Genomic DNA, 26,015 nt, shown 5'->3' with positions numbered 1-26,015 from the left:
TCTCATCAGTTCAAAACCCTCTACAGTGAACACAAGCTTTTCCCATGACCTGGCACCCTCTTTATTTAACATACCTTATCCAATTTTATTTGAAGTACGTCTTTAATGCCCCAAGCCTTTAGTCCTTCCTGGCAGTTCTACTTGGATGGAAACATAATTTAAGGACCTGCATTTTTTATAAAAATGTGCATGTATTTCAAAGTGCAGCCTCCAGAGCAAGGATGTGGGTACAATGATTAGACCCTTAGGCATGAAGGCCTGAGTGTCATTTGTGTCAAGGTGAAGTGGGACTAAATTTATGTCTACTTTAAGGCCACTTTCCACTGAGATTCTGAGCCTTATAGATGAAGAGTACTTTTAAAATGTGAATCATAATCAGAGTTATGCAGTGTTAAACTTCGTGTAATGTTACTAGGAGCTCACTAAAGCTCATTCTGCAGAGTCTAATTAACAACTCAGGATGTATCTTTCAGTAGCAAGGAAGTGAGAAGTGTGTAAATCTTGGGAGTATCTAACTTCAGCTTCTAAGAGTAAGAAATTCCATTGCCAACAGTGTGGCCACTGACAAGCAGAGAAAAGATAAAAAAGATAGACCCCTAAGGAGACTGCAGCATGCCTGATATCCCATTTAATGCTTCTGGGAATGCTTCTGGTCCTCTGTAATTCCACCTACTGAATGGCTGGGTGTCTGATCTTGCTCCTGTTGAAACTAGTGGCCTTAATTCTGCTCCATGAATGAATTCTGATCAAAAGCTTGATTTTTCAGTTATTAAATATGACAGCCTGCAGTCTATGAAGATCTCACCAAAGACACAACATGCTCAGCCCTTGGGGCCCACATTCTCTTACCTATTCTTGGACAGACAGATGAAGACCACGGCTGCCCTAAAACACTAACCGTGGTAGTTACAGAACACCTTTTGAATTGAGAAGTGAATTGAGACCTTTGACAGTTCCCTTTGAACTCAATATGCTTTCAATCATACCTTTCAAAAGGTTGTTAGTACCTTCCATAATACCTGACTTCCAATGCTGGAACTTGTATAACAGCAATGGGAGAGGGACTATCCACACCTCACCTTACAAGTGGGTCACGGCACAGGAAAAAATTATCTGTTGTTTCACATTACTTGAAAGATTTTCCAGTAAGGAGCACTCCTAGAATTTTTCCAGATGAAGCCCAGAATTCTGCTAAACATACAAAAGACTAGAACTCAGAAGTGTTCTTAAGAGACACTGCAAACTGCTTCTCAACAGGTCAGTTACATACTGAACTATTTGAGAATTATTAAAAATATTAAAAATATTAAACACACAGACTGTTCATTACATTTACAAGTCTCAAAGGGCTGAAATGCAAATTACTCTGAACTACAAATATTTGGGTAACTGAAGACCTGCCCAAAATGTTTGAAAAAACAAAAGAAAAAGCCTTTTTATGGGTTAAGGTAATAACGAGAAAACTGTTCTCCCAAAAATCTGTATCTTATTGTTGGACTGAAAATAGTTTAATAGAGAAAATATTCATTGACAGAGCAGTATTTTACATAGAGAATTAAGCCCCATCAAAGTGGGTAATATCATTCCATCTACAAGGGAAGTGCCAAAGGAGACAGCCAAAATTTGCAACGGTGTGATAATACCAGCAGGGATGGATTTGTTGCTATTATGATTAAAGCATATAAACAGAAGAAGATTAGGAGGGGTGAGAGTGAAAAGAGAGGAAGAACAGTTTATTGGTTGGAAGAAGGGCAGGGAGAAGCTTATGTTGGAATGCAGTGTCACAGTTACACACCATAAAGCTTTCAGTTGCTCCCATTACATGAATCTCAGAACGCAGCTGCCACTTTCCAGGAGAAATTCTTTCCGTTTTCTTTTGGAAGTGCAGGGTGGGATTTTTTTTTTTTCTTCAGTGTAGCACTCCCATGAGATCACTGTACTGCATCTGCAGGTACCCCTGCAGCACAGGGACTGGTAATTGGGATCCTGGTGGACATGAGCTGGGACTTACCACTTAGGATGAGCCAAGAATAAGCCCTTCAAGCGGAGAGATGGCTCAACAAAAAACTAAGAATTAGGTTTTCTGTTAGTTTGAAGCAACTGCTTTCACAGTCACCACTGTGCAGCTGGACCTACCAATAAATCTCAATGACAATCCATTCAGTTTAAGGAAAAGTGGCTGCATAAGGTGAATGAGAAACCAGCCCTACAATTATAATGTAATTTTGCCGATGAAAAGGCAAGGCCACGATTTTCCATCAGCGCCTCGAGATCCTTGGAATTCTGTTTTTAAGTGTCCCATTCAGGACATTTCTAACTGAAGTTAGCCCTCAAAAGGGCATCCAGTCAAACCAGGCCCATAGGTACAAGGGCCAGTAGCATGAGTAGACAGATAAGGAAAGCTCAGTTGACACTTAATGTTGGAAGAGGCTCACTCCATTACCATTTTAACAATTTTAAGTGGCTTGTTTAATGCCATACTCTGGAGAAGGAAGAGCAGAACAATTCCTGAATTGTGGATCCAGTAAAGAGCAGAAGTATGAGTGAGCCAGGAAGTATACACTAAGAAGAAAGTAATATTTTTATTTTTTGTGAAAAGAAGAAAAGAAATAAGGAATATTTGAGGTTTCAAATAGAATGTATATTCTGAAGTCTTGTCAGGGTATCAGAAGAGAAAAAGACAGAGGAGAGAGTGAAGAATTCTCTGTCACCTAATTTTTTCATCCTTGCATTGACTTTCCCAGAACTCTTAAGAATTTTAAATAATAAAGGAAAAACACAAAACTCCTTCCCTTGCAATCCTATAGACTGCTCCGAGCTTTAATTATTATGACAAATGGATTACAGGCAGGAATCTCCTAAAAAAGCAAAATTATCATATATACTTTATTATGCAAATAAAACTGGTCATGGGGTAGGAAGGGTTTTAGTGCAACTCAAAACAAGAATTTGGACAACACTTTTCAATTGCCAGTGCCAGATAAAAAAAATCTGAACTCTACCAGCTGCCATTCAGTGTCACAATTCAAATTATATTTCTTGAGATCTGGGTTTTATACTTTTAATTTCAGTAAAATACACTTACAGCAGTTATACTGCTGCTTCGAAGTAAGAAGAGCAGATACTTAATGTTTTCAAGAACAATTACAACTCAGCTTATTCTACCCCTTATTCACAATTATGCTTCGTTTTGGAATTTGAAATGGAATGATCTTACAATTTTCCAGTGTCTAGAAATGTTGTGACAAACTGCTTCACAGCAAATTTTCATTAACATTAATTGAACTTTCTTACAGGATTTGCAAGGTAACAAGTTTACTAAATACATTTGTTCTTCCTGGACTTCCACTTAAATGGATACTTAACACTGAATTCTACATAAAAGGGCAAGCTCCAATGATTTTTTTCCCAACATGTCACAACAGAAATAAAACAAATATTTACACATTGAAATTAATGGAAAAGGAAGTGGACTTCTATGACACTTAATTTTGAAGATACCCTCTTCACAGAGAGTGATTCTGAAGAAGAAATCTAGGGCTTGATTTAGTTCTCCCACCCTCAGGTATCCGAAAAAAACTCTTGGCATTGGCAAAAAGTCATCTAAAATAATCAGTAATCAAAATATTACTAAAAAAGACAGGGAAAATAAAATTACCCAGTATTTATTTGTTAAATTTATCTATTAAAAATGCCCTAAATGAAGTGAATATGCAACTAAGCTCAGAGATCCTGTGTTTTGTGTAAGGTTTGTCTTTTTCTGATTCCTTACACTCCTGCAGTGGACTCTTCACACAGGACACACCAGGACACACCACCCTCAGCACAGAAGCCAATGCAGAGGAACATATTTTTCCACTGTAGTGGAAAGCAAGCATCTGTAGACCTCATCGTAAACCCTGAGGAACAAAAGATTAACAATATGGCAGAGTAGGAAATGTTTTTAATTACATTAAAATTCTAAGTCGATTCTAAGTAACCTCTTCTAGCAAGAAGACCCAAATCAAGTCCTACACTGCTGGAGCAAATATTACATGCAAGGAGAGGCAAGAGCTGATGAAGCAGTTTAAATTTTTGTTAAGGGCTCACAATTGCCAGCAAAACTGTAATTTAATATACAGCTTTTAGAAACAGCTCTGGTTACTGGAGTTACAGCCACGCTCAAAGCTTAACTACATATCTGCAAAGTCTACGTTCAAAAACTCCCCAATGTCCCTTCACATGCTCCTTCCATGAACAAGTGGCTCTAACTTGTTTCCCCTTTTATCTACCCCATTGTAAATGAGCATGAGAAAGACTGATTTCTAGCTCTGTTGTCTCCTGTAAAAACACATTAATTGGAGTAGAAAACCAAAATGAGTTCAAGGAATGTGCAATATACCTTGATACTGCATTTTGACCATTTTTTCCAACTCTCCAAAGAGACAAGTCTCTGACTTTCAAGTGCTATGCATATACATCTGCAGCCAGAATTCCAGAAAGATCTCACCAGCCAGCCTAAAAGGTTCTCTGGGAAATCTGGCTTTCCACAGGGTGTTGAGCTCTTTTGAAAATGTACGCTATAAATCCTAATTGTTTTTGAAATTCACTTCTTTATATGTTTATTATTCCTTCGTTTTTATAGAATCGTTTCATTTAGTTATTATGATATGAATCCAAATTTTTGGAGATTCAAAATAACAAGATTTTATGAACAGAACTGTAAAAATCCACAGTACTTAACAAATCCTGTTATTCTGCCATTTACCATTCTAGCCATCTTTTTATTTTTAGTCCTTCATTTCCTCTTCATTCTCATGTTTTACTTTGGATTCTTGATGAATGATCACAGATTCTGCTTTTCAGTTTATTTTTCTTCCTTTTCTGTTTGTACATTTGGCTACTTTAATGTCTTTCACTTCCTAGAAAAAACAATTTTTATAGGTTTATTTGAATTCTGACTACATACATCTGAAAAGAAATCAGATGTTTCATTAGTAGTGAAATAAACACAATGTTATTAAATAAATTCAAGTGTCTTGAAATCAAAATTACTGCTCTTACGTTTCCCTACTTGGAATCATCATAGACTAAAAAGTTGTTTTTCATATTGTTTCTATATTCAACTGAGAGTTAAACCACATAGGTTAAAGAAGATGACAGAAGCTGATGTTTTATTAAAAATAATGAACACAATAAGATTTTCCTAAGAAAGTCTTCAGACTTTTTTCCCTTTTTCCTCAGGCCTTCTTACTAAAGGCCAGTGATCTAAACTAGCTAATCTTAAGGCAATGTTGTTATTGACTCTGAATCCTCACTCTTAAAAATGTGATCAGTGTTAAGAAAAAGAAACTCACATTCACATGTTGGTAATTATGTTCTGCTGGGTATTACTGCTGCTGATTGTGTCAAGTCTGACTTTGAACTGCACCAGTCATCAGTTTTCATCACATTCACACTTGTACTCTCTAGTATCTGTCTACTGGTTACCAGTTTGATCCTCTCCTGATTCAGAAGGGTACAAAACCTTATGTCATCTAATAATCCCATAAAGTTCTAGGATCAAGCAGGTGAGATCTACCTGCTTCACCCACTTCAAACACCACACAGGGTGTGCTGTGTCTACACACGGCAGCACTTCCCAGAAACGCATTATTTGTTTCCATTATACGTGTAAGGCAGCACTAAAATGAATCATATATATATTTCAAAAGGCTTCTCAGGAAGGCAAGACAGCTTTAACACCTACTGTATGCTACTGTTCCAGTATCTCTGTTTCTCTTTTTAGGAGAGACATTTAGGGATCGAATTATAAGACAAACTGACAGTGATAGATACAAAATGAGTGGATTTAAAAATGAATTTTGTTTTACTTAATGTATATATCTTTTTTTCTATTCTTAAGGCTGTCATATTGCAATCTTGAAGCTGTTTGTTTTCTTTTTTCCATTGAGTTTTGATATTGACAGATATTTTTGTCAGATACTGAACTCAGCCAGGCAAATCCACAACTCAGCTGCTACTGCTGTCTCACTTCAGAGGCAAAACCGATTGTTAACTAGCAGGCAATTAGACTCTGTTGACCACAATGTATTTGGCCAACATAAGAGTGAGAAGACGGACCCACGTGTAACAGACTACACAATGTATTATTAAAAGCTAATTTCTTTGCTTAAGAGAAGAAAGCAGAGAAGAGAAAACCAAACAGACACAAAGCAATAATGCTCAGGTAGCCTCACAGCATGACTGAAACCCATTCTCAAGTTGATGGCCATATTTCAGCTTGTAGACTTAGTTATTTGCCAGTAATTCATTGCTCATGCCACCTCAGCACGATGCCAAAGCTGGTGCCCAGTAAGGGCTACACAAAAAATCCTGCCTGCCTGTTGATTGGGGCATTTTATTACAGTTTGTATTTTTTAAAGGTTTTTTTTTTTTAATTATGTTTTGTTGCTTTGGGTTTTTTTTGGCAGGGAAAGGTAGAAATAGAAAACAACATGACTGTTAGGATTAGAGAGTTCTGTCATCAAGCCAGTGGACATAATGGTTGCTAGTGGTCTCTTGGGTGAGCTGACACTCTCAACCCTGTTCCATAGTTACCAGTCTTTCACTGATGGCTTTCTGAAGTTCTGCTGAGCTTTTAAATTCAGGCTGGTGGCCTTTTCTGAGTGTCTCAGTTAAAAGTCAGTATCTCTGTAACAAACCTTTGTTTTCCATTAACTCACTCACTATTTGCTCTTTGCTTTGCAGCCTCACACGCCAAGAAGAGAAGGTTTCCATATGAAGGTTGTTTTCCTTTCTTCCTTTTTAAAAAAAACACAACAAAACCTCTCCAAAATCTTTGTATAAAATTCCTTGATGCTTCAAAGACACAATATCTTGTTTATTTGGTCAGGTTTAATTCATCATCTACATTTCTCCTCACCTTTTCCAATTAAGAGAGCTGCACAAGCTTTGCATATGCACCAAGTTGGTATTGCCTCACTGGCTGCTCCACTGGATTTACTGATAGTGCCTGAGGCATCACTGAGAGAACACACTTGTCAGCATTTTGTCAGCTGCTAAAGGTGGATTATGCAGATCCTGCACATGTATACCATCAAATAAAGCAAATTTCAGTCTAATTGCTGGCTCAGACCACCTGTGCTTCCTTGTATATGCTTCCAAAGATGTGCTTGCTATCTATCTGTCTGTCTATCTATCTATCTATCTATCTATCTATCTATCTATCTATCTATCTATCTATCTACATACCTACCTCCCTACCTCCCTATAACTGATAGAGAGAACTGACAAAAGTACATGATAGAAATAGTCCAATTCAGTGACCAACTTGAAACATCCATAAAGTTAAATTAAAACACACATCTTATTGAAGGCAGCTGAACTTAAACACACTATTAAATCTATGCAAAACTGTGGTAGTCTTTATTTTTTTTTTTGTTCCCTCAACACCCAGAGGGGGATGAAGGTGTATGTGTGTATCAGCCCAATGCTGATTTTTTGTTTTTGTTTTTAATATGTAGCTCATTTATCCAGACATAGACGTTCTGAAGGAGAGAAATACATCAGACTTGGTTTAGTTTTATATCATGGCCTAAAAATGTGCAGCTCTCTTCACAAGACACACATTTATTTGAGATGTGGACTAACTCCCTTGTGAGGTTTGCTAAGTATAGCCATCTATTTTTTTCCTGCATATTAATTTTGCAAATGTTGTCACTGGGTTTGTGCTATTCCAAGTCTTTTACCCATTTGAATTTTTACGGAATTTTTTTGCACTATATCATTGAAGCCTGCAAGTAACATGAAATTTGTATAACAATAATGTTTCTCCATTCTGTTTCTCTAGATCATGATCCCTACTGCTAGACTTAACCATATAGCCATATTCCACCCACCACTCCATCCATTAAGGAAGCAAGAGCCAACAGTTCTTAGCAAGGATAAATCCAAACAAGGCTGCACAAACCAAGGACATTCAGTCCTGCTTCTGCTGTGCTGTTGGTCACACTGCACACTGGTACACAGGTCTACAAGGTAGAATCCTCCACAGGAGAGAAGACATTATCTCTCTTTAGAAATCTGGCTATTTTTCAATTCTCAGTCTCACTGCACTATTCAAAAGATATGAAATCAGGTTATTTTTGGAAGAGAGCATGCAAGGGGGTAAAAAATTTATTTGTTCACTAAGCATATTTGAACTTTATAATCATCAGTGATACCATCAGAATTTCTCCATGATTTCCCCAGCTATATAAACTGTCTTTGTTTAAAGTACTGTGACATCTCATTTAGGTAATCAACATTTGAATTAAGTTAAATACATTTTCAAAAAGGGAAAAAAAAGATACATTCCTGTTTAGCTCAGATGTGTTTATATTTTCTTTTTCTTTCTACTTCCAAAAAGCACTAGAACTTCAAAGGATGTTAGAACTTGCTAAATTTGTGTCCTTTCAAAAGATATTTTCTGTAATGATGATACCACCAGTCTAGGTTCTAATATCAGCAAAACAGGAACTGAATAAATGTCACTGCCTTCATACAGTCTTTCCCTCACCCATTCATGCTGCTGAAAAGATTCCCTTATCTTGCAGGTCAGACACGCTTAGACAGCTTCTGTACTGATAAAAAAATCTCCTTTTAATTCCATAGCCTTATAGTCCCTCCAGATTTCCAGTAATGCTGTACTGAATAATTTTGTTTTCTTGTAGAAAACCCATATTTAAAAACATGGTGATTTTTTTTCTCTCCTAACCTTATGAAAGTGCTTCCCAAACTCATAACAAAGCTTTCAACACAACTGAAACTAAATTATTGATGTAAAGGGTCACTGCATTGAATTTTGTATCACAATAAATCATTTAGCAGAGGAATTCTGACATGCTTCTCTCTCTTATGGCCTAATTCTACTTTCACTAAAGTTAGAGGGAAATTTCCAAGTACTTCAACAGAAAGGAACTAAGTACTAACCAGAGACAAAAGAACCAACTTGACTCGAGGCAGAAAGGCAGCAGTGAGAGAATCTAATATTTGTCCAAGTGAAATTTTAAACCATTTCAAAACAAGTTACAAACTCCTTTCTCCTTCCCCATACGTAACAATTTGCATCACATAAAAAGATGTGAAAAACAACTCATTTAGCAGGTGGGATTTTTTTGCTATGATGGCCAATTATGCATTTGCCAACAGTGGCAAAATTAAATTATCTCCTTGTCCAGTTCAGCTCTTGGCAGAAGGGAAAAAATATGTCAAACTTTTGATTAAATGAATGATTAAATGGACTATTTTAGGAAAGACTCAGCAGTGATACCTCCAAGGAAATTCTCCAAGTAAGGATTTGTATTTTAGAAGAGAATGCCTGGAGGTTGGAGCATCTTTATGAGTTAGGCTCAAGTTCCAACAACAAAGTATTTTGTCACTCAGCTTAATTTTTCATTCTGGGGCTGAATGAAGAGTGAGGAAGATGATGGTTAAGACCAAGTACCAAGTAAGCTGTACATTATTGCCTTTTTCCACACAGTGAGGCTGACTAATATTTTTCCTTCCCAGTGTCAAAATCCTTTAGCAGGTTGACAAAGTCTGGATGCTCCTCTTGCCACAAAGTGGCATGTCTTTTTAAGATTTGATGCCCACCATAAGAACAGACATGTTCAAAGTCACACGTGTGCCAGCAAACAGAATGGCCAGGAACTATTCCCTGGGCCTGCCATGGAACAGGGTGGCATGGGCTGCTCTGTGTCCACATGGCTGACTTTCCACCTGCCTAAAACAAGAATGTAGGGATCCAAATTAATTACAGGGAATGGCCCTGAGCTTCTGCCAAGCTCAGAACCTTGCCAGGCTCTTGTCTCAGAGTTGCTCTGGGCCAAAAAGTGTCTTTAGAGACTGGTCCAAAATATCACTACACAGCTGGCCCAGTACCCAAATCCATGTAGTAGCCCCACTTAGTTTCAAGTATGGATGTAACCTGTAGCCCATCTCTACTGAACAGACTGAGCTAAAGCCATCAGCCTAAGGCTAAGTTTGTATTAAGGGGTCTCCTGAAGAAATGGTTAATAGAAACCTCCCTGAGAGTCAACAGGAAAAAAAGGGTGATGGGGTCCAAAACTGAATTTATCCTGGTGTAAACCAGCAATTCCTTTTTCATTTCTCTTGTAATGAAATAAGAAAGCATATTTCACAGATGTTGAAGAAAAAAAGTCCACAGCAGCCTATTAATCTGGAGAGCACAAGGGCCCAAGAAATTATTAGCATTCAAAACTGAAAGCTGAAGAGCAAGAAGGAAAGAGGAGATAGTACTTTGTCCTTTTCATGTATGCTAGCTGAAATTCAGCAGTTTCCCTCATCATTGTACAAGAGAGGTATAATCTAGTCTATATCTGGTTAGATTATGAAAGAGGTTTAAATTGCTAAACATACACTCCAAATTTAAATGTCTAATGAATTATCTAAACAATAAGTACAACACATTAACCTCTAGCTCAGAATAATAAACTCTAAGTAATCAAAGGTCCTTAAAGCAAAGAATTTAAGACCAAACCCCAAACTTATGTAATAAAAGAGTATCACACAAGAACTACACAAAAATAAAATCAAATGATCTAGCTACTAAAATACACATATGTTCTCAAAATCTTGTGGGAATCAAATATTCCAGTAAAAATAAAGAAAGAGATGGAAACACAAGTTTCTTATTATCACACTTCATACGTTATAAAACCTAACAGTTAACTTATTTTTGGCAAAGGGACAAAGGTTGCACAACACTCTGGCTTACACAAATATTTTCTATTGTTAAATGCATCTTCAATGTAGCTTGTCAAACATTAACTTCATGCATGCAGTGCACCATGCAGCCTACAACTGTCCCAAAGATCCCCATGTTTCCAAACTGCTGCCAGTATCCAGTGAGCCAGGTGTGAAAAAATTACTCAACAATTCATAGTTTAATTGAAACCAGATAAAATAATTTCTGTAATAAAGACTGTGCAGCTGTTGACCAGAGAAAAGTTGACATTTTTGGACAAATTGCTGCACATGGTATCTTCTAGAACACTCCCTCTTGAAAACATAGGACAGTAATAAAAGTTCTCTCTCTCAAAAAAAATGCCCTTGTTTATAATCACAAAGTGCAATGTTCTCGTGGAAATACATCAGGCTAACCTCATGTTTCATGGTTTTTGTTGCTGTTTTCTTTAATGGAAAAAGAGTGACATGTACACTGGAAATGGTTATGAAGAAGTGGAAGAACATACTCACGCATATATTAAACACAGACTTTATGCTAGCACTACACTTCCTTCCACTGAAGATTTTCTAATGACAAGGAAGGGGCAATGACTTAGCATGAGTGAATGCTTAAGAATAGAAATTCAATATTCTAAATTCCTCATCTGCTAGTAGAGCACTAACAGTTTGCCACTTCCAGAGTTGCAAGGACATGGTCCTGCCTCAGCCCTCTTATTGCTTCACTGTGACAAAGAAAAATACAAAGATACACAAGAACATTTAGTAACTCCTCCCACTCTCATCAAGTTACACAAACCAAGACTGAGTTGCAAAAGCAATGATATATGCATATGTATCACATTTTAAAAACATCCTTCATAGTACTACTCAGCACAATTAATATCATGATTCTTTTACATACATTTCCCCATGTGTGGCCAGCAATCTGCTTGCCTTGAGAAAAATAGCTGCTATTGAAATCATAACCAGTCTTAATTTTTTATTTACTAACATAATGTAACTGCAATATCTTTATAAATTATTTAAAGATGAGAAGACAACAAGAAAGTCCTAAATATATTTATCATCATTAGCAGTTATTTATATTGCAAGGGCATTTAAGGATCCAAATTCAGAGTCAGAACTTCATTTTACATCAAACTACTTTAATATCCGTTAGTAGGAGTAGTCACTAATGTTTTCATTTACTTTGAAATTAAAGTTTGTGTACAGCAGAATAGAGCTTCCATAGGAAAGACATGGCATTACCCATAAATGAAGCATGTGCACTGCTTTGCTAGTAATAACACTCCCATTCTAGAAGGTGAATGTACCTGAAGTTCTGATGCTCGTTTCATCATCTCCAGTGTGATGTAGCAACCAATAGAATGAGCAATCAGTACCAGCTTTATATCTTTTGATACATTGTTTTTGAGGAAGTTCAGCTTATGCTCTACTTGTCCATTAAGTCCAAAAACATCCTCTAGCTCCTTAATATCTGTGTCTGCAACATAAGAGAAAAAAAGTCCTTTGTTTAAATTATAGAAATTTCAATTTTTTTTTTATTTTTTTTTTTTTTCCCCCCACTGCTTTGGAAAACTCTGATTTAAATACATTAAGAAGCCAACACTAAAACCAAACCCAAAACCCAAACCCACCAAATTAAAAAAAAAAAAATTTAAGCTACCAACACTGGTAAATATAGACTGACATGAATCACATGTACAGGATATGAAGGCTCATGTGTAGCTGGGGAACCAGAGAAGGATGTGGATACACATGGGAGCTTCATGGCACAGCATCCAGCATTGGGAATCCCTTCATGCAGAACAAGATGAAACCCAAGGCACTGAATCAGCTTTAATCAATCCAACTTTACATTGAGATATCAAGACCTGCAATAGCAGTACTGCCCAGGAATGAGTCCCTTCACCCAAGACAAACTGTCATACATGTTATCATGCAGTAAGAACCTTCAGTTATTCAAAACCTCCTATCTTAAAATAAAGACACACAAAAAAAGTCCCATGGAATGAGGAAAAACATGAAATGCATGTGTCAACACAGACTACTAGCACTTACATAAACAATCCCCATTTATGCAGGTTCTTATCATTGTCAATCAGTCACAAAGAGGAAGATCAAGTGAAAGCTTTATGGTTCGAGGTTATTGTGCAATTTCATTCCTGTTTTGTTAGGAACCTCCTAAAGGAGCCTGGGCAATAATTTATAATGATGACTTTGCTATTCAATTCCTGGCCAGTCAACAAGGCAAGAATGACCTGGTGCCTGTAAGAATTTACAGCATTTTGGGAATCTTTAACTCTTGCTCATGAGGTGGGTGACATGGCTCTCAAGTTCCCCAATCTAAGCTCTTTCGTCTGTTAGAAAAACACTCTACCCACTAAACTAAAAGCTATGTTAAAGTTACACCGCTCCAGTTCAAGCTGGACTACTTGACTGAAAAGACTGTAAGAAGAAATACTGAGAAAAGGAATGACAGAAAAGAGGCAGAAAGCATGAAGGAACAAATGCCTATTGCTTATCTAAAAGAAATGTCCAGGTACTAGTATCACTTGCTCTCTTAAATCCATGCTGTTATCTCAGGTCTCAATTTCATACTCAAGTTTGATCCTCTGACCTTTGACACTCCTTATATGATGACTTGAAATGGAGCTTTAGACTGGAATAAGCTAAATCTCCTGGCAGCAGGCTTCAGACACACAATGGGGACTGGCTCACCACTGAGCCCTGGTCCTAGACAGCATTTGGGCTCCTGGCACAAGCCACCCATCTCTAATAATTCAGGAGCAGCTACCAGAGGCAGTGAACTCACAGCCCTAACCAGCCCACCAAGTACTTGGTGTTTAACTCCCCATTTGGTTTCTTCTGGTGTTCTCTGCATTAGTTCCCTGCATGAAAAATAGATGTGGAAGAGAGTATCCATCAGGCAGAGACACTGCAAAGACACATTAAAAAGACTGAAATGCATTTAAAAACTACTGTATGAGAAAGTTAAGATAGTATCATAGATCTATTTCAGATGTAGTTGGTTTTGTGTCTGTTTGGAGCAAGTGATACCTATGGAGTCAACGGCCTGTGACTGTTAAGACAGTTTAACTAACAGACTGACTGGTCTTTTAATCCACAGATAGTAATTTTTATGGCAGTTGGTCAGTAACCTCAAATGCTAAAAATTACTAATGCTACTGTAGTGAAGTTACCAGGTGGCTGACAGTGACAGTATGAATTGGTAGCCTAAGTGGGCTGTACCATATTCCCTTTTTGATCATCTGTATGAAACATAACCTTTTGAAACAAAATCATTGCTCAAGAATGTGCTCTGATGGCTTTTTTTTCTGAGCTTCAAGTATTATCACAGAGGTCAGAACACAGAAGTTCTTCAGTTAAATTAGTATTTCGACTAATACTGCTAATGATCCCATCCCAGCATAATTTATAGCACTTTAAATGAAAAAGGGGTTTACTGAAAAACACTCAAGTAATGCAAAATTAGATGAGAAGTACTATTTTTATTTTTATGCTTTCTACAAGTAATGGAAAACAAAGAGCTTGTTCTGTTTTCTGAAACCCTAAATAAAAGCCCAAGGCCAAAACACTGTTTTTAAACCTAGTTTCTATTTTTAGCAAAAGCTGTCTTTCCTACTTTTTATTTATTTACACAGCAGCTTAACCTCATGTAGGAGTGGGCTGTCTACATGGCAAGTCTAATTAAGGGCACATCTAACACATATAAAACACAGAATACTAGAAATATGATGGACCACTGGATACAGCAACAATGAGTATATGTATGTTAACCTGTGTTGGGTGCAGCAGGTAAATTTTCTCTTGTAAACATTTGCTATCATTTCCATACTGTTCTACTCAGGCACTGCCACATCCAGTGATTTATCAGCAGGTCTTCTAAAGTTTGACATTCCATTCATAGCTTTAGTTCTTTAAAATAAGTGTTTTTAAAAGAATTTCAGCTTATTTCTAGCTTAGAGCAAGGGAAAAGGAGGTAATCTAGGCGTAGAAATCTAGAGAACTTTCATGGTTCACAAGACCCCAGAAACCATGCAACAAACACATTTTTATTTGTATTGTTCAATCTCATGAGGTTAATGGCTGCTTTTCACTACATTAATTCAGTATCTGCTAAAAGAGATGCTGAATATTGCTACAATGCAATTAATAAACATCAGCAAAGACAGTCTAGCCCAGCCCTGACATTTTCCAAGTTAAGGCAGACAACAGTTAGCTGTTTCAGTTATTTAAGGCATTAGATATCTAACTTATTGCTAGTTACTTACTAAATAGCAGTGTAGAGATTCAGGGCAACATGTATAACTGCTCCTGATTTCAGTGAGACGTGCCTATTCAGAACCAGTTTTGCTGCCAGAGGAAGAACCATCAGGAAGGATATGGATGGGAATCAAGAGTTGAGTGAAAATAAGGGCTTCTTCTTCCTTGTCTTTGCCTAGACTTGAGTTTAGGACTTGATCATACCCAACTCAAGCCTGTGCACCAGGGTTGCCATAGGACAGCAGAGCTTGCAGAAGTAATATTTAATTGGATGAGTTAGTTATGATTGATGATGGTCACAGAGACGAGTTCTACTGCACTGGACCAAAGCACCCCCAGTGCAGCCCTGCTCAGCACCACTCAGACCAAGGATGCTCAGATTCACGTATCTACTCGCCAGCTACACATATGATCTCTCTGAGACTGAAATGAGTCCTGACAGCCAATGCTGAGCCCAGAAAATTGTTTCAGCTGCTTAATACAACTTTTACTTTTCTTCAGAAAGACTTGTTTGTTGCCAAACCAAACCACACTGGCACCAGTCCTAGAGAAGCCAGACTGAAGGGTAAGCATGCAGCGTGGGGTCTGCTGATCCACATGCAAAAACCCTCCTCACCACCAATCAACCCTGCATGCTTGCCAGGTGAAACTCCAACATCACGTAACCCTATATTGAAATACACATCCTATTTTACTTCTGGACAAACATAAAATTGCCCATGCCTCGTGTCAGTTCATGTTTCCCCAACACAAATGCTACACTTCTAATAGTCCAAAATATGTGAGAGCTGGGCTGCGTCACAGGTTTGGGAGATTTATTTATTTATTTTACAGAAGAAAATTGCCCAGGGATTATCCAAAATCAACACGGATTTCTTGGGTGGAGAAGCTGAAATGTGTTCTTTATATAAGCAAATAGACTTGCACAAACACCCTGGCAGTTAGCTCTCCAATGGCTCTACATCAGAGACAGGACCAGAGTTACTTCACCTCAGGTGTGGAACAAATGGCACGGCTGAAGGAGAGCTCATTTAGGCAGTTTTCAGATAGTAGAAATTATATGACTTGTACCTTACGCTGCAAACACCTCATCTGGGCCAAGGCATGTGATTTTAAGACTTTATTTAGCTGAAGTGTATTAAAAGAAATACTGTATTTCTTTATTTTCCTTGGCAAGGCATTAATCTTCCGATGTGCCTTCGGAAAAACAAATGCGCAGTCACTTTAATGAATCTCTTTTTCTGACCTCCACTAAACCCACAGTCAGAAAACAATGATAGATTAAAATAAAGTGTTTGCTCTAAGATTAGTCGACAAGTTAATCTTGCTAGGAAGAAGGACTTTGGTTTTCAGGGAAATAACAGAGAATTGTGTTTGCTTGTTTTTCTGCTGTGTATGCAACGGAAATTCTTAGGCAGAAAAAAACCCAAACATATCAGTTATATGAGCAGACTTTAGACTGGAGAGTCATAAAATTAATCCTTTCATTAAAAAGCCTCCAAAAATTATAGACTCCTTTACACTGGATGATTTGAAAAGATACTGGAGGCCAGATTTTCCAAAACTACCCTCAAATGTGTGCATGTAATTTCCACACGCCTTTTTATTTCCCTAATTTCACAAGGGAATGCTTGAGTGTCCAAACTCTTAGCTGCCCTGGTCACAACAGATGACTGAACATTTGAGCTCCATACACATGGACACCTATCCACTTGTCATGAAGTGACTTTAAAGTCTGCTCCAGGATCTCATCCAGAAGGCCTCCAAATTCCTCATGAACAAGTAAGGAGCTGTGTGAAAAGATTACTTGTAATTATACACCATGAAGGACAGGGAGGTAAAAACTACTGCTCTACCTGCACTATATCTTCTTCTTCCCTGGGTCGTTTACTCCAGGGGGTAGTACCAGCTTATCTAAGGACAAACTCTAATGAACCAGTTTCAGTTCTATGGTGGTCGAAATATTCAGAAATGGACAAGTAAGCATCTGGAGACTGAACCTCAGGACTGGAAAAAGAGTCACCTCTTCTTCTTCTTTCAGTTACATGACATATCCCAATACTGCTTAATATTAATAGTGAGAAGAAATAAAAAGTGTAAACACATGGAAATGCAGTAACATCACAAGAAAGTATCAAGAGGGAGAAAAGCAAAGAGGTAGAATAAACTGAACGGTCACTGATTATATCAAAGCACATGAAAAAGGAAGGCACAAAGCATCAAGTATGGCCAACCAAATAGTTTAGGAGAGCTAGCTCAGAGTTAGTAGGTCCACTGTACCTCCATCAAATGCCATAAGTGCAACCAACATACAGGGCCAAATATTTTAGATTTTATGCCCCACCTCCTTTTTCTACTACAAACACAACCAAACACTGGTGGGAGGGGCAGCAGCTAGGTAAGTACTGCTTAGATGGAGCAACTGGTGGGAAGTTTTATTTTGCCTTCAGGTAGTGACAGGCAGAGAGCAAACCCACAACTGAATTCCTTAGAAGGATCACCTGTTAAACTGGTGTGAGTAGTCAGAAGTCTAATTCTGGAAATTAAATAACTAATTTGATTGGCTTTGTTCTTACACCAAAACACAGTAATTCCTTATAACTGAATGATGCCATCTGAAAAGGTTTAAATACAACTGTAAGCTTAAGAACAGAGATTTCAGGTTTGTGGGTCTAGTATGGGCAAATGTGTTAGAAAATACATGCCCTAAAGATATACTGCTTACAGCCAGAATACCTCACCCAATCTTTCATTGGATTATTGAACCCTGAATAATTTGTATCAGCAAGCAATAAAATGCCAAAGAAATGGGATGGAAACCATGAAAGAATGTTCAATAAATACTGAAGAGCTCCTCCTGACACCAGGAACCAGGTCTTAAAGCACTGTGTTTTAGATTAACCCTTAGACCTTAGTCTGGCCCTAGTACCCTCAGGAACTGCTCATGCAACTTTTGGATAAACACACCACTCATTAGTACTTACTGGAGTAATTACTTTTTGTAAACGTATCCTCCACAAATAAACTACCATTTACTCAAGATACTGAAGTGGCCATATGCATTATTTTCTTTATTAAAAAAATAACAAGACCTTAATTTACAAATACTGATTTCCTTTGCTATCTACATACCCACTGTTGGGACACTTGTTTTAACACCTAATCTGTTTTTCTAAGGAAGCTGTATTGTAATTAAATTAGTCCAGGCATAGTCTGACAGAATGCACTAATCAATGTGACAAATACTGAAGACCAATTTTTCATTAAAAACCTACACAGCACACTGAACTTACTCAATGAAGATGTTTGAAAGAGACTTGATTTTACATTTCCAGTGTTGCTTCCCTCTGTCAGGTTAGAGCACTCACTATCAAGGTGTGTTGAGATAACAGGACAAACCTGGAGTTAGAATTTTGTTGGTTGTCTCTCATTTTGGCAAGGCAAATATCGTTAAGGAATGTGATATGATGCAGTTCTACACCACTCTGTGCCTTCAGGATCACTCTAACATGTATAATGCAAATCTAACATGGGTGTTTTACATAACAGAGATGGGAATTTACAGACAGTAAGCTGAATAATTACAGAAAATGCAACTTACCAGAATCTTCAATATTATATTATTTTTAAAAAAGTAAAACAAAATTTAAAAAATGAGAACCACTGCTGTGTAAGAGCAGATCTAAATTTTCATTGTAAGGTTGTCTCAGGGAGCAAAAGCAAGGAGGTCTCAGGCTCTGGATAGCTGATTGTTCATGTTGTATTTCTTGTGTTCTGAATATGCTGAAGCCAACTGAGAAGTTCTGTGAATTCCCTTCTTCACTTGCCCACACAAACTAAACCGGAAGGGACTTCCTTGCTGAGGCTATGATCTAAAGTGTATTTTGATAGAGAAACAAGTCAAAAACAGGAAAGAAAACAAAATAACTGCGTTCTGCACATCACCAAGACTGGGTGAATATAGCCTAAGAGGTAAGGAAAGGACAGTGGCAGTTGTGTGAGTGTTGAAGGGAACAAAAACGGATGAATATCACTTCACAGGAACTGATTCAGTTGGTGTATGATAACTGAGGAGCTGCATGGCAGCAGGCAAGTCTAACAGTCACACCTATTGAAAACAGCACTTCAAAACTTTGGAAAGTTTAAACAGATACAAAGAGAGAAAGAAGGACTGAGAGGAAATAAGGGAGAGCCAAAGGTTGAATCAAAGTAGGACAGCTGGCCAAGGAAGACAACTGATGTTGTTCCACAGAGAGGGAATTAAAATATTTTTTTCTAAATGTAGGAGAAAATGACAAGGAGCACAATCCCAATGGTGAGGGAGGGAAAAGGGAAAAAGCAAGCAGCTAAGAGTACATCTGGAGGGGCAGCTATACAGTAACACAAGTAATGATATAGAATTTGTACTTCACAGATCCACGGGTGACATTTTCTTAAGTGTTTAATGGTTCTACTGAATCCAAGGTGAAAATTTTAATTTGCTAGGCCAGGCCCGATTTCTCTTGAAAATCCATCCCAAAACTTTATTTAGAACTGTGATATAGACCAAGACTGAAATTCCTCATTACCAAGATAGCAGTTTCGTCTTTTACCTTCCTGAAGAAAATGCTGAAGTTTTCATTCCTGGCTGAACTGCCTAGCAGAGCAAGTATGGCAACACAGCAAAGGTACTGTGATGGCTTTATTTTTCTTGGAGTTTTGCATTATAGCTGAAATAGAGACTAAAGTGCCACTACTACAAAGCTGATCTGGCATTATAGATGAATGAGGGATTTTTTTGGGTCTTCATTTTAAGCAGGTGAGATGTGCTACATAGAAAGCTAATCAATTCACCATGACCCAGCAGCAGTGCCCGGGTCACAATTGGGCAAAGGTTGATTTTCTCATTCCTTTACATTAGCCAACATCAAAGCCATAGCTCATTACAAACTCTTTGAAACTGCCTGGGGCTTTACAGCGCAATTTATATTAAGAGATAGCCACTAAATTTGACCTGCAGTCTACACAGAAACAGATCAAAATATGATAATGTAGAGTTTAATATATTCTAAAGTGTATTTGGAAGTACCAAAATTGGTCTCTTAATGATAGATTGCAGGATAAAACTTCTTCCTCCAAATCACGTAAAAACTAGGACAGAGGTCAGTGGAGTCTCTGATAGCAAAGATTCAGTGGTAATATGTTCAGAACCAGTTTTGTTCTGAAAAAAATGATGCTACAATGGCAATCCCAGACAATTTTAGTAGTCTGCTGTAACATCTAACCCAACAGGGATTTGTTTGGCAATTAAGGAGTCTCCTGACCACACCAGTCATTTGATAGTTGTAGCAAATTAGATTATTTTAATAAACGTATTAATGCCCAAACAATAAAATTCAACATTTAGAAAGATAAAAATAAGTCTACGTTAAAGGAAAAGAATAATCCTATACAGTATCAACAGGAGGAAAAAAGAAAATCTTCATCCAGCAAGCAGCATTGAGATTTAATTCAACCTGAGTCCCCAGTACTATCATTTTGTCTTTTATCATTTCTTCCCTGCTGGAATCTTGATGAGAGATTTAAGTAGATATACTAGAGGTAAGAGTAATTCATTAATGAAGGTGATTATCTAAGAATGAGGTCATCTGCAGTTACTTCTTCCTACAAAGTCCTCCTGACAAGTTTCAAGCATTTCCCTGAAACGTCTACATTGCTCCTTAAAGAAACTGATTATTTTGAGAATCTGAAATGCTGTTGTGCCTTGCTGATGGTTCCCCAGCCTTACAACTCTAGATTATTGTCATTTAAAAATAAAACTACCATTCAACACTGGATTAATCCCATCAAGATCTGCACCATTTGTTGTGAGCCTTATGGGTAACAAAATTAAATCTGAGATCTACATAAAAATATATCAATTCTTACTAATAAGCATTGATCAGCTTTCTTCCTACACCTAACCTATGTAGTGAATAGACTTTTTGACTTAACTATCAAAGCCACAAATTCTGACCTGCTGCACCTTCAGACAGAAGAGATTACTCTCTGCTAGGGGGATAGTACATTTTCATTCTGTTAGCAAATGCAAATATTACTTTCAAACTGACTTGGATTAAAAGATTTGTAAGCATTCTCCCTGGGGAGAATAATCTGAATAATTTAAGTGTTTTGTTTATAAAATCATTTCACTTTTTTCCTTTCTGTACAATAGTATGGTAAACATTTAAAGGAGTTACTCTGAAACATCACAGCACTGCTCATCTCGGTGAACTGTGACGTGCCTTCTCAAGTCAAGACACCAAAAGATATGTTACCTTTTCATAGGGTTCACATTCTTGTACACTTTTTTCTCCCCGCTAACAGCCATCTGCATCTAATTACAAGTGATGGTATCAGCTGGAGAACATACCTATGTCATGGGGTGAAAGGTGGAAAATGATCCATAAACAATCTCAAAACCTACATCCAAAGTTTCCTGGAATGCAGTAAAGACATTATACTCTCCAATGGATGAATGTCAGTTTCTTTAAAAACTTCTTGGTTTTGGATAAAAAAGAAGACTGTATCAGGTTGTTAGTTTAAAACACATCTTCAAAAATAGGATTATGTTAACTTTATTTGAAGTTAGGGATGAAAAATTCTGGTTCTTTTAACAGGGGAATTAGTTGAATAAAGTACTAGAGTGGATTAGAAAGCTGTTCATGGATATTTTTTAATAATATACCACAGATATAATTTTGACAGACTCAGTGGAAAACTCTGAAAGAAACAGAGAAAGGAGGGAACCTGCTTTTAAGATAGATACAACAAAAGTAAGGAAAAAGTCCTCTTCTCAGTAACACCAGCAATAGTTGGTCTCTACTCCATCAAAGTCAAGGTAATACAGAGCTATGCATTAAGTGGTACCAGAATCAGCTAACAGTGTTTAAGTGATCATTACAAATTAATACATGGCTGTTAAGGTATGATGCTATGAGCAGTTCAAATTGTTATCGTTTTGGTTGGCCAGAAAAGAAAACAAGAGAGCAACTCAGAAATACTTCACATATGGCAAAATTGTATTTTCTTAGTTTTGATTTTGAATGGAACAAGATTGTTAAACACATGCTTAAAATTAAGCAGAACTGATAAAGTCAACGCCAAATGCCAAGATTTCACTCAAAGGATCTATTTGCATAATTATGGGTATGATTATGGGACCTCTATGAATACTTCACTGAATGTGGCTCAAAGGAAAGGAGTAAATGAGTCCTGCAGCATCCCTAGGGCTGCTTACTTTTCACACATTTAGATTTAAAACATTCCAGTGGGTTTATAACATGAAATGATCATTTGTTTCCTTAAAATAGACACCTAGCACTAAAACCATGCAGTAAAATGCAGATCTTACCAGGCAAAGAAAAACCCCTCAACATTTAATAACTCATAATAGCATATTTACATACACACAGACACTTCCTTCCTTAAGTTGCCTTTTCCAAAGACAAGGAAGGAATAAGCTTTCCGGGCAGCAGCAACTGCTGTATCAGGAGGGCAGCAGGACTGCACTGCACTGAGCTGACAGCTCCTGGCCCATCCTGTGAAAACAACCAGTTCCTCTGTACACAGCCTGATGTGGGATCCCTTGATGCTGACAACTACCTTGTGAAGGGCTCCAGGTGATTAATCAATGTTGGGGCCAGCTTTGTAAACAGGAAGCTTCTCCCCTCTATACATTAAAAATTATACTTAGCTATGAAACAGTTATGAAATTAGCTTAATCCTACCTGGATGGCATGCTTACAATTGGGTTCTTTTTAATGTATGTACAGTGTGATACCACTGCACTGGGAGACACCTTTTGCCATACAATTCTGCATTAAAATTAAGCAGTGATGTGTTCTGTGACACAAACATGACTACAGAGTTCTCTGGGTCTACAATATTTGAACATAACTGACTAAACCTGTAAAGAAATTATACTAAAGATAATCCATCTTTACATTACTCTCAGATATTTTAATTTATATGCCTGGGAAGCAGAAAATATTATTAAAATGTAAATGAAAGTGAATTACATGTATGGAATGTGAATTACACATATGTATACATAGTGTCAGATGCCAGCTCAGCTGCCTTTTTTCTGCTTTTCTCCCTTTACTTGTATAATACAAGATAAAAGTGCCTTTTAAACATGGCTATCACTGTGCACCTGCACATGAGCAGACACCTACCACTACTACTGCAGTTTGTATCTAAATAAATTGTGCTGAAGTCCAAACAAGGTCCAAAGACCTTCGCACTACAGAGCCTAATTCTGAGGTGATTTTGTACTGACTGAGCAGACTGCAAATAGCTCTGATCCACCTGTTTCAGCAGTGCAGGTATTCTCCAGCATCAGCAATCATTCAAAACATCCATACTGCTTAAAACAAAATTACCAAGAGGATACTGACTCCCCGTGCCCTTGTGTAACTTCCCTCCTTTGGGGTTATAAACAACAAGGACAAAGGCTGTTGCCGAGTCTCTATTTTTAGGAATCCAGTTCTTGGAACACCCAACTCTGACGATCTCCTCCTCTCCTGTTTGCAGCAGTGCAGACCACAACCCCACCCCCTGCCACCACCGCATGCTCACGGTGGCACAACATCTCTGAGGCCACCACAGCAAAAGCTGACAGACAAAAAAAAGTGTTATTGGAAAAGTATTCTTAGCTTTGCCATTAATTCTGCTTAGCAAGTGGAAAACCATGAGAGAGCCAACCCCATCTGATCAGCCAGCTCTTCTTGGAAAACAAGCAAGTGTCCTGGGAACCACCAGTGGCCCACAGACCACAGGTTGGGAATCACTGTTCTAAATAACTCATAAGACTCCTATTATAGCACACCATGCTCCTTGTCTTGCCCAGGCTACTAATTTTAGGTTTTTTCCTGCATGCACAGCATGTAACAGCGGTAGAAGCTTCTAGCTCACACTTCTGTCATTTAGTGGTCAACTCTCTATCAGTCAATGAGATGATTAACCCGCTGAAGCATAAAATTTGGTTTTACTCAAATTATTCCATTAATTTTTTTGGGTAGATTTATACCACTTTAGCTAGAACAATAATCTCACTCACAGTAGCTAAAGCTCTGGCTGCTAAAGTAAACTCCACTCAGATGAACGGTAACAACAGCAAAGTAGCAACAGATGAAATAAAAACAAGCTGTGCATGGCTTCCAAATTTTCCTGTAACTCTAGAACATTTTAAATTTTTTAATACAAACCTTCAAAACTTCACAGTCATGGTACATTAACATTTTAAGATCACATAATCAATGTCTTCATAGGTAATTTATTATCCCTCCACCACTTCTGTCCTTTTCCCCTTATTGCTTCTCAAGGACATAATTCAGTTTCAAAAAGGTCTGAAGGCCCCACTCTCCTTGTATAAAGAAAAAGCAATGGAAACACTCTTTTGATGGACTATAAATCAATATTTACCTACCTCTTTTTATCAAGAAAAATGAAATGGAGGATAGTTTAATAGATTTTAAGGCCACAGTCCATGGGACATAAAAGATCAAATTAGAATTTTATTTGTAACTTGGCTATCAAGCCTGTCACTCCAACTTCCCTGTCATTCAAAACTACCTAGTACTGATTGAGAAAAAGACCCAGAAAATCCAGTAATCTGTTCCGAAGGTTAAAGACAACTTGCTAAAACATTAAAAAGTATTTGCATTATGAATGTGCAGAGCTCAATACTCATCTGTAGAGTTTAGAAAGTTCTAGAGATTTATCTTTAATGCAGTTTATCATGTGACCAAATATTGTACCATTAAGGTATGGCTGATATCTGGCCACTTATTAGGTGTATGACATTTTAATGCATCAATTCTGTCTCTCCGATCAATCAAGATACAAATCACACTATTCCGTATTTCTGTAGCACTTGGCATACATGGAATATTACCAAATCAATTACCAAATATTACCAAAAATCAATAAATCATGTAATTCTTATTTCATTTTTCTTTACTTCTCAAGCTTACTTCACTACAAAGAAAAGTATCTTGGTGGTCCAGAGGAAGAACACAACCAAACCAGAGCTCTTCTATTCTTACATCTGTCCGAGATGTCATACTTCTTACTTCTCATCACAGCAAAGGCCCACAGACTGAGACCATTCTAAGACTTGGCTATGTATGAACATCCTGCTGTCTACACAACCTTTATTGGCAAAAGCCAACCAGGCTGCTAAAAAAGGGAGGTGAGGGATGTGTTAGAGGGACAGAGTGTCAAGGGTGTCCTAAACCATTTCCATTTTCCACAGCTTTTAAAGATATTTTGGGTGAGAATGAGTCTTTTAGTCCTTACTTTACAGAGGGATAACCACAGCCATTGAGTTAGCAATGCATATAAAATATGCAAAGAGTAATTTCAGGATTTGTTCACTGAAGTGTGTTAGTTTTAACTAGCACTTTGTTTCCTATCAAATAAGTTGAAAGGCTGTTGAAAAGCTTTCAACTGGCTACTATTCATTGCCATCAGAGGACCTACTCCTAATCATGGGTCTCCAGACCTCTTGCAGTACTCAAAAGCATTTCTACTCAACTGGATTTCATGATATTTATAGCTTCAATCTCCACAGTTCACAATGTATTACAAACTCAGAAGTTCTACTGGCATTTTGACAGAATAATTTATGTGTGAGTTCTACCCTTAATTTATTTATTTAAAAAAAAAAATTCTAAGTCAAAACACCATCCACTTAATCCTTAGGAAAACACTAACTTACAGATAGAAGTATGCAGGCAGTAGCCTGTTTTGACAGCAAGGGCACTGAGCTATAGTGAACCTCTTCCACATTCATACTGGGAAAAATAACTTGCACATTAAGTAAACCCTCACAACATCTAGTAAGTTACTTGGTTAGATGTAGGACAATATGTTACCAAGTAAGAAACCTCAAAAGAAGTGTAACGCAAATTCTTCAGTGGAGTGACATATTAAAAGAAGTTCCAGAATTTAAAAGAGCAAATCTATACCTGCCT

General features: G+C 37.5%; 1 protein-coding gene across 4 annotated transcripts in view; it reads right to left on the bottom strand.

Moving 5' to 3' along the window:
* Window positions 1-26,015, bottom strand: part of LDAH (lipid droplet associated hydrolase) — a 103,405-nt gene that overhangs the window by 48,929 nt on the left and 28,461 nt on the right. For all 4 annotated transcript variants that reach the window (XM_051614492.1, XM_051614495.1, XM_051614494.1 and 1 more), the window contains one exon: window positions 12,045-12,214. In XM_051614492.1, the coding sequence (XP_051470452.1) occupies window positions 12,045-12,214 (170 nt within the window). The remainder of the gene's footprint in view (window positions 1-12,044; window positions 12,215-26,015) is intronic.

This window comes from Apus apus, chromosome 3 (assembly GCF_020740795.1).
Source record: "Apus apus isolate bApuApu2 chromosome 3, bApuApu2.pri.cur, whole genome shotgun sequence".
Taxonomy (NCBI): domain Eukaryota; kingdom Metazoa; phylum Chordata; class Aves; order Apodiformes; family Apodidae; genus Apus; species Apus apus.
This window is presented reverse-complemented; position numbering and strand designations above follow the sequence as displayed.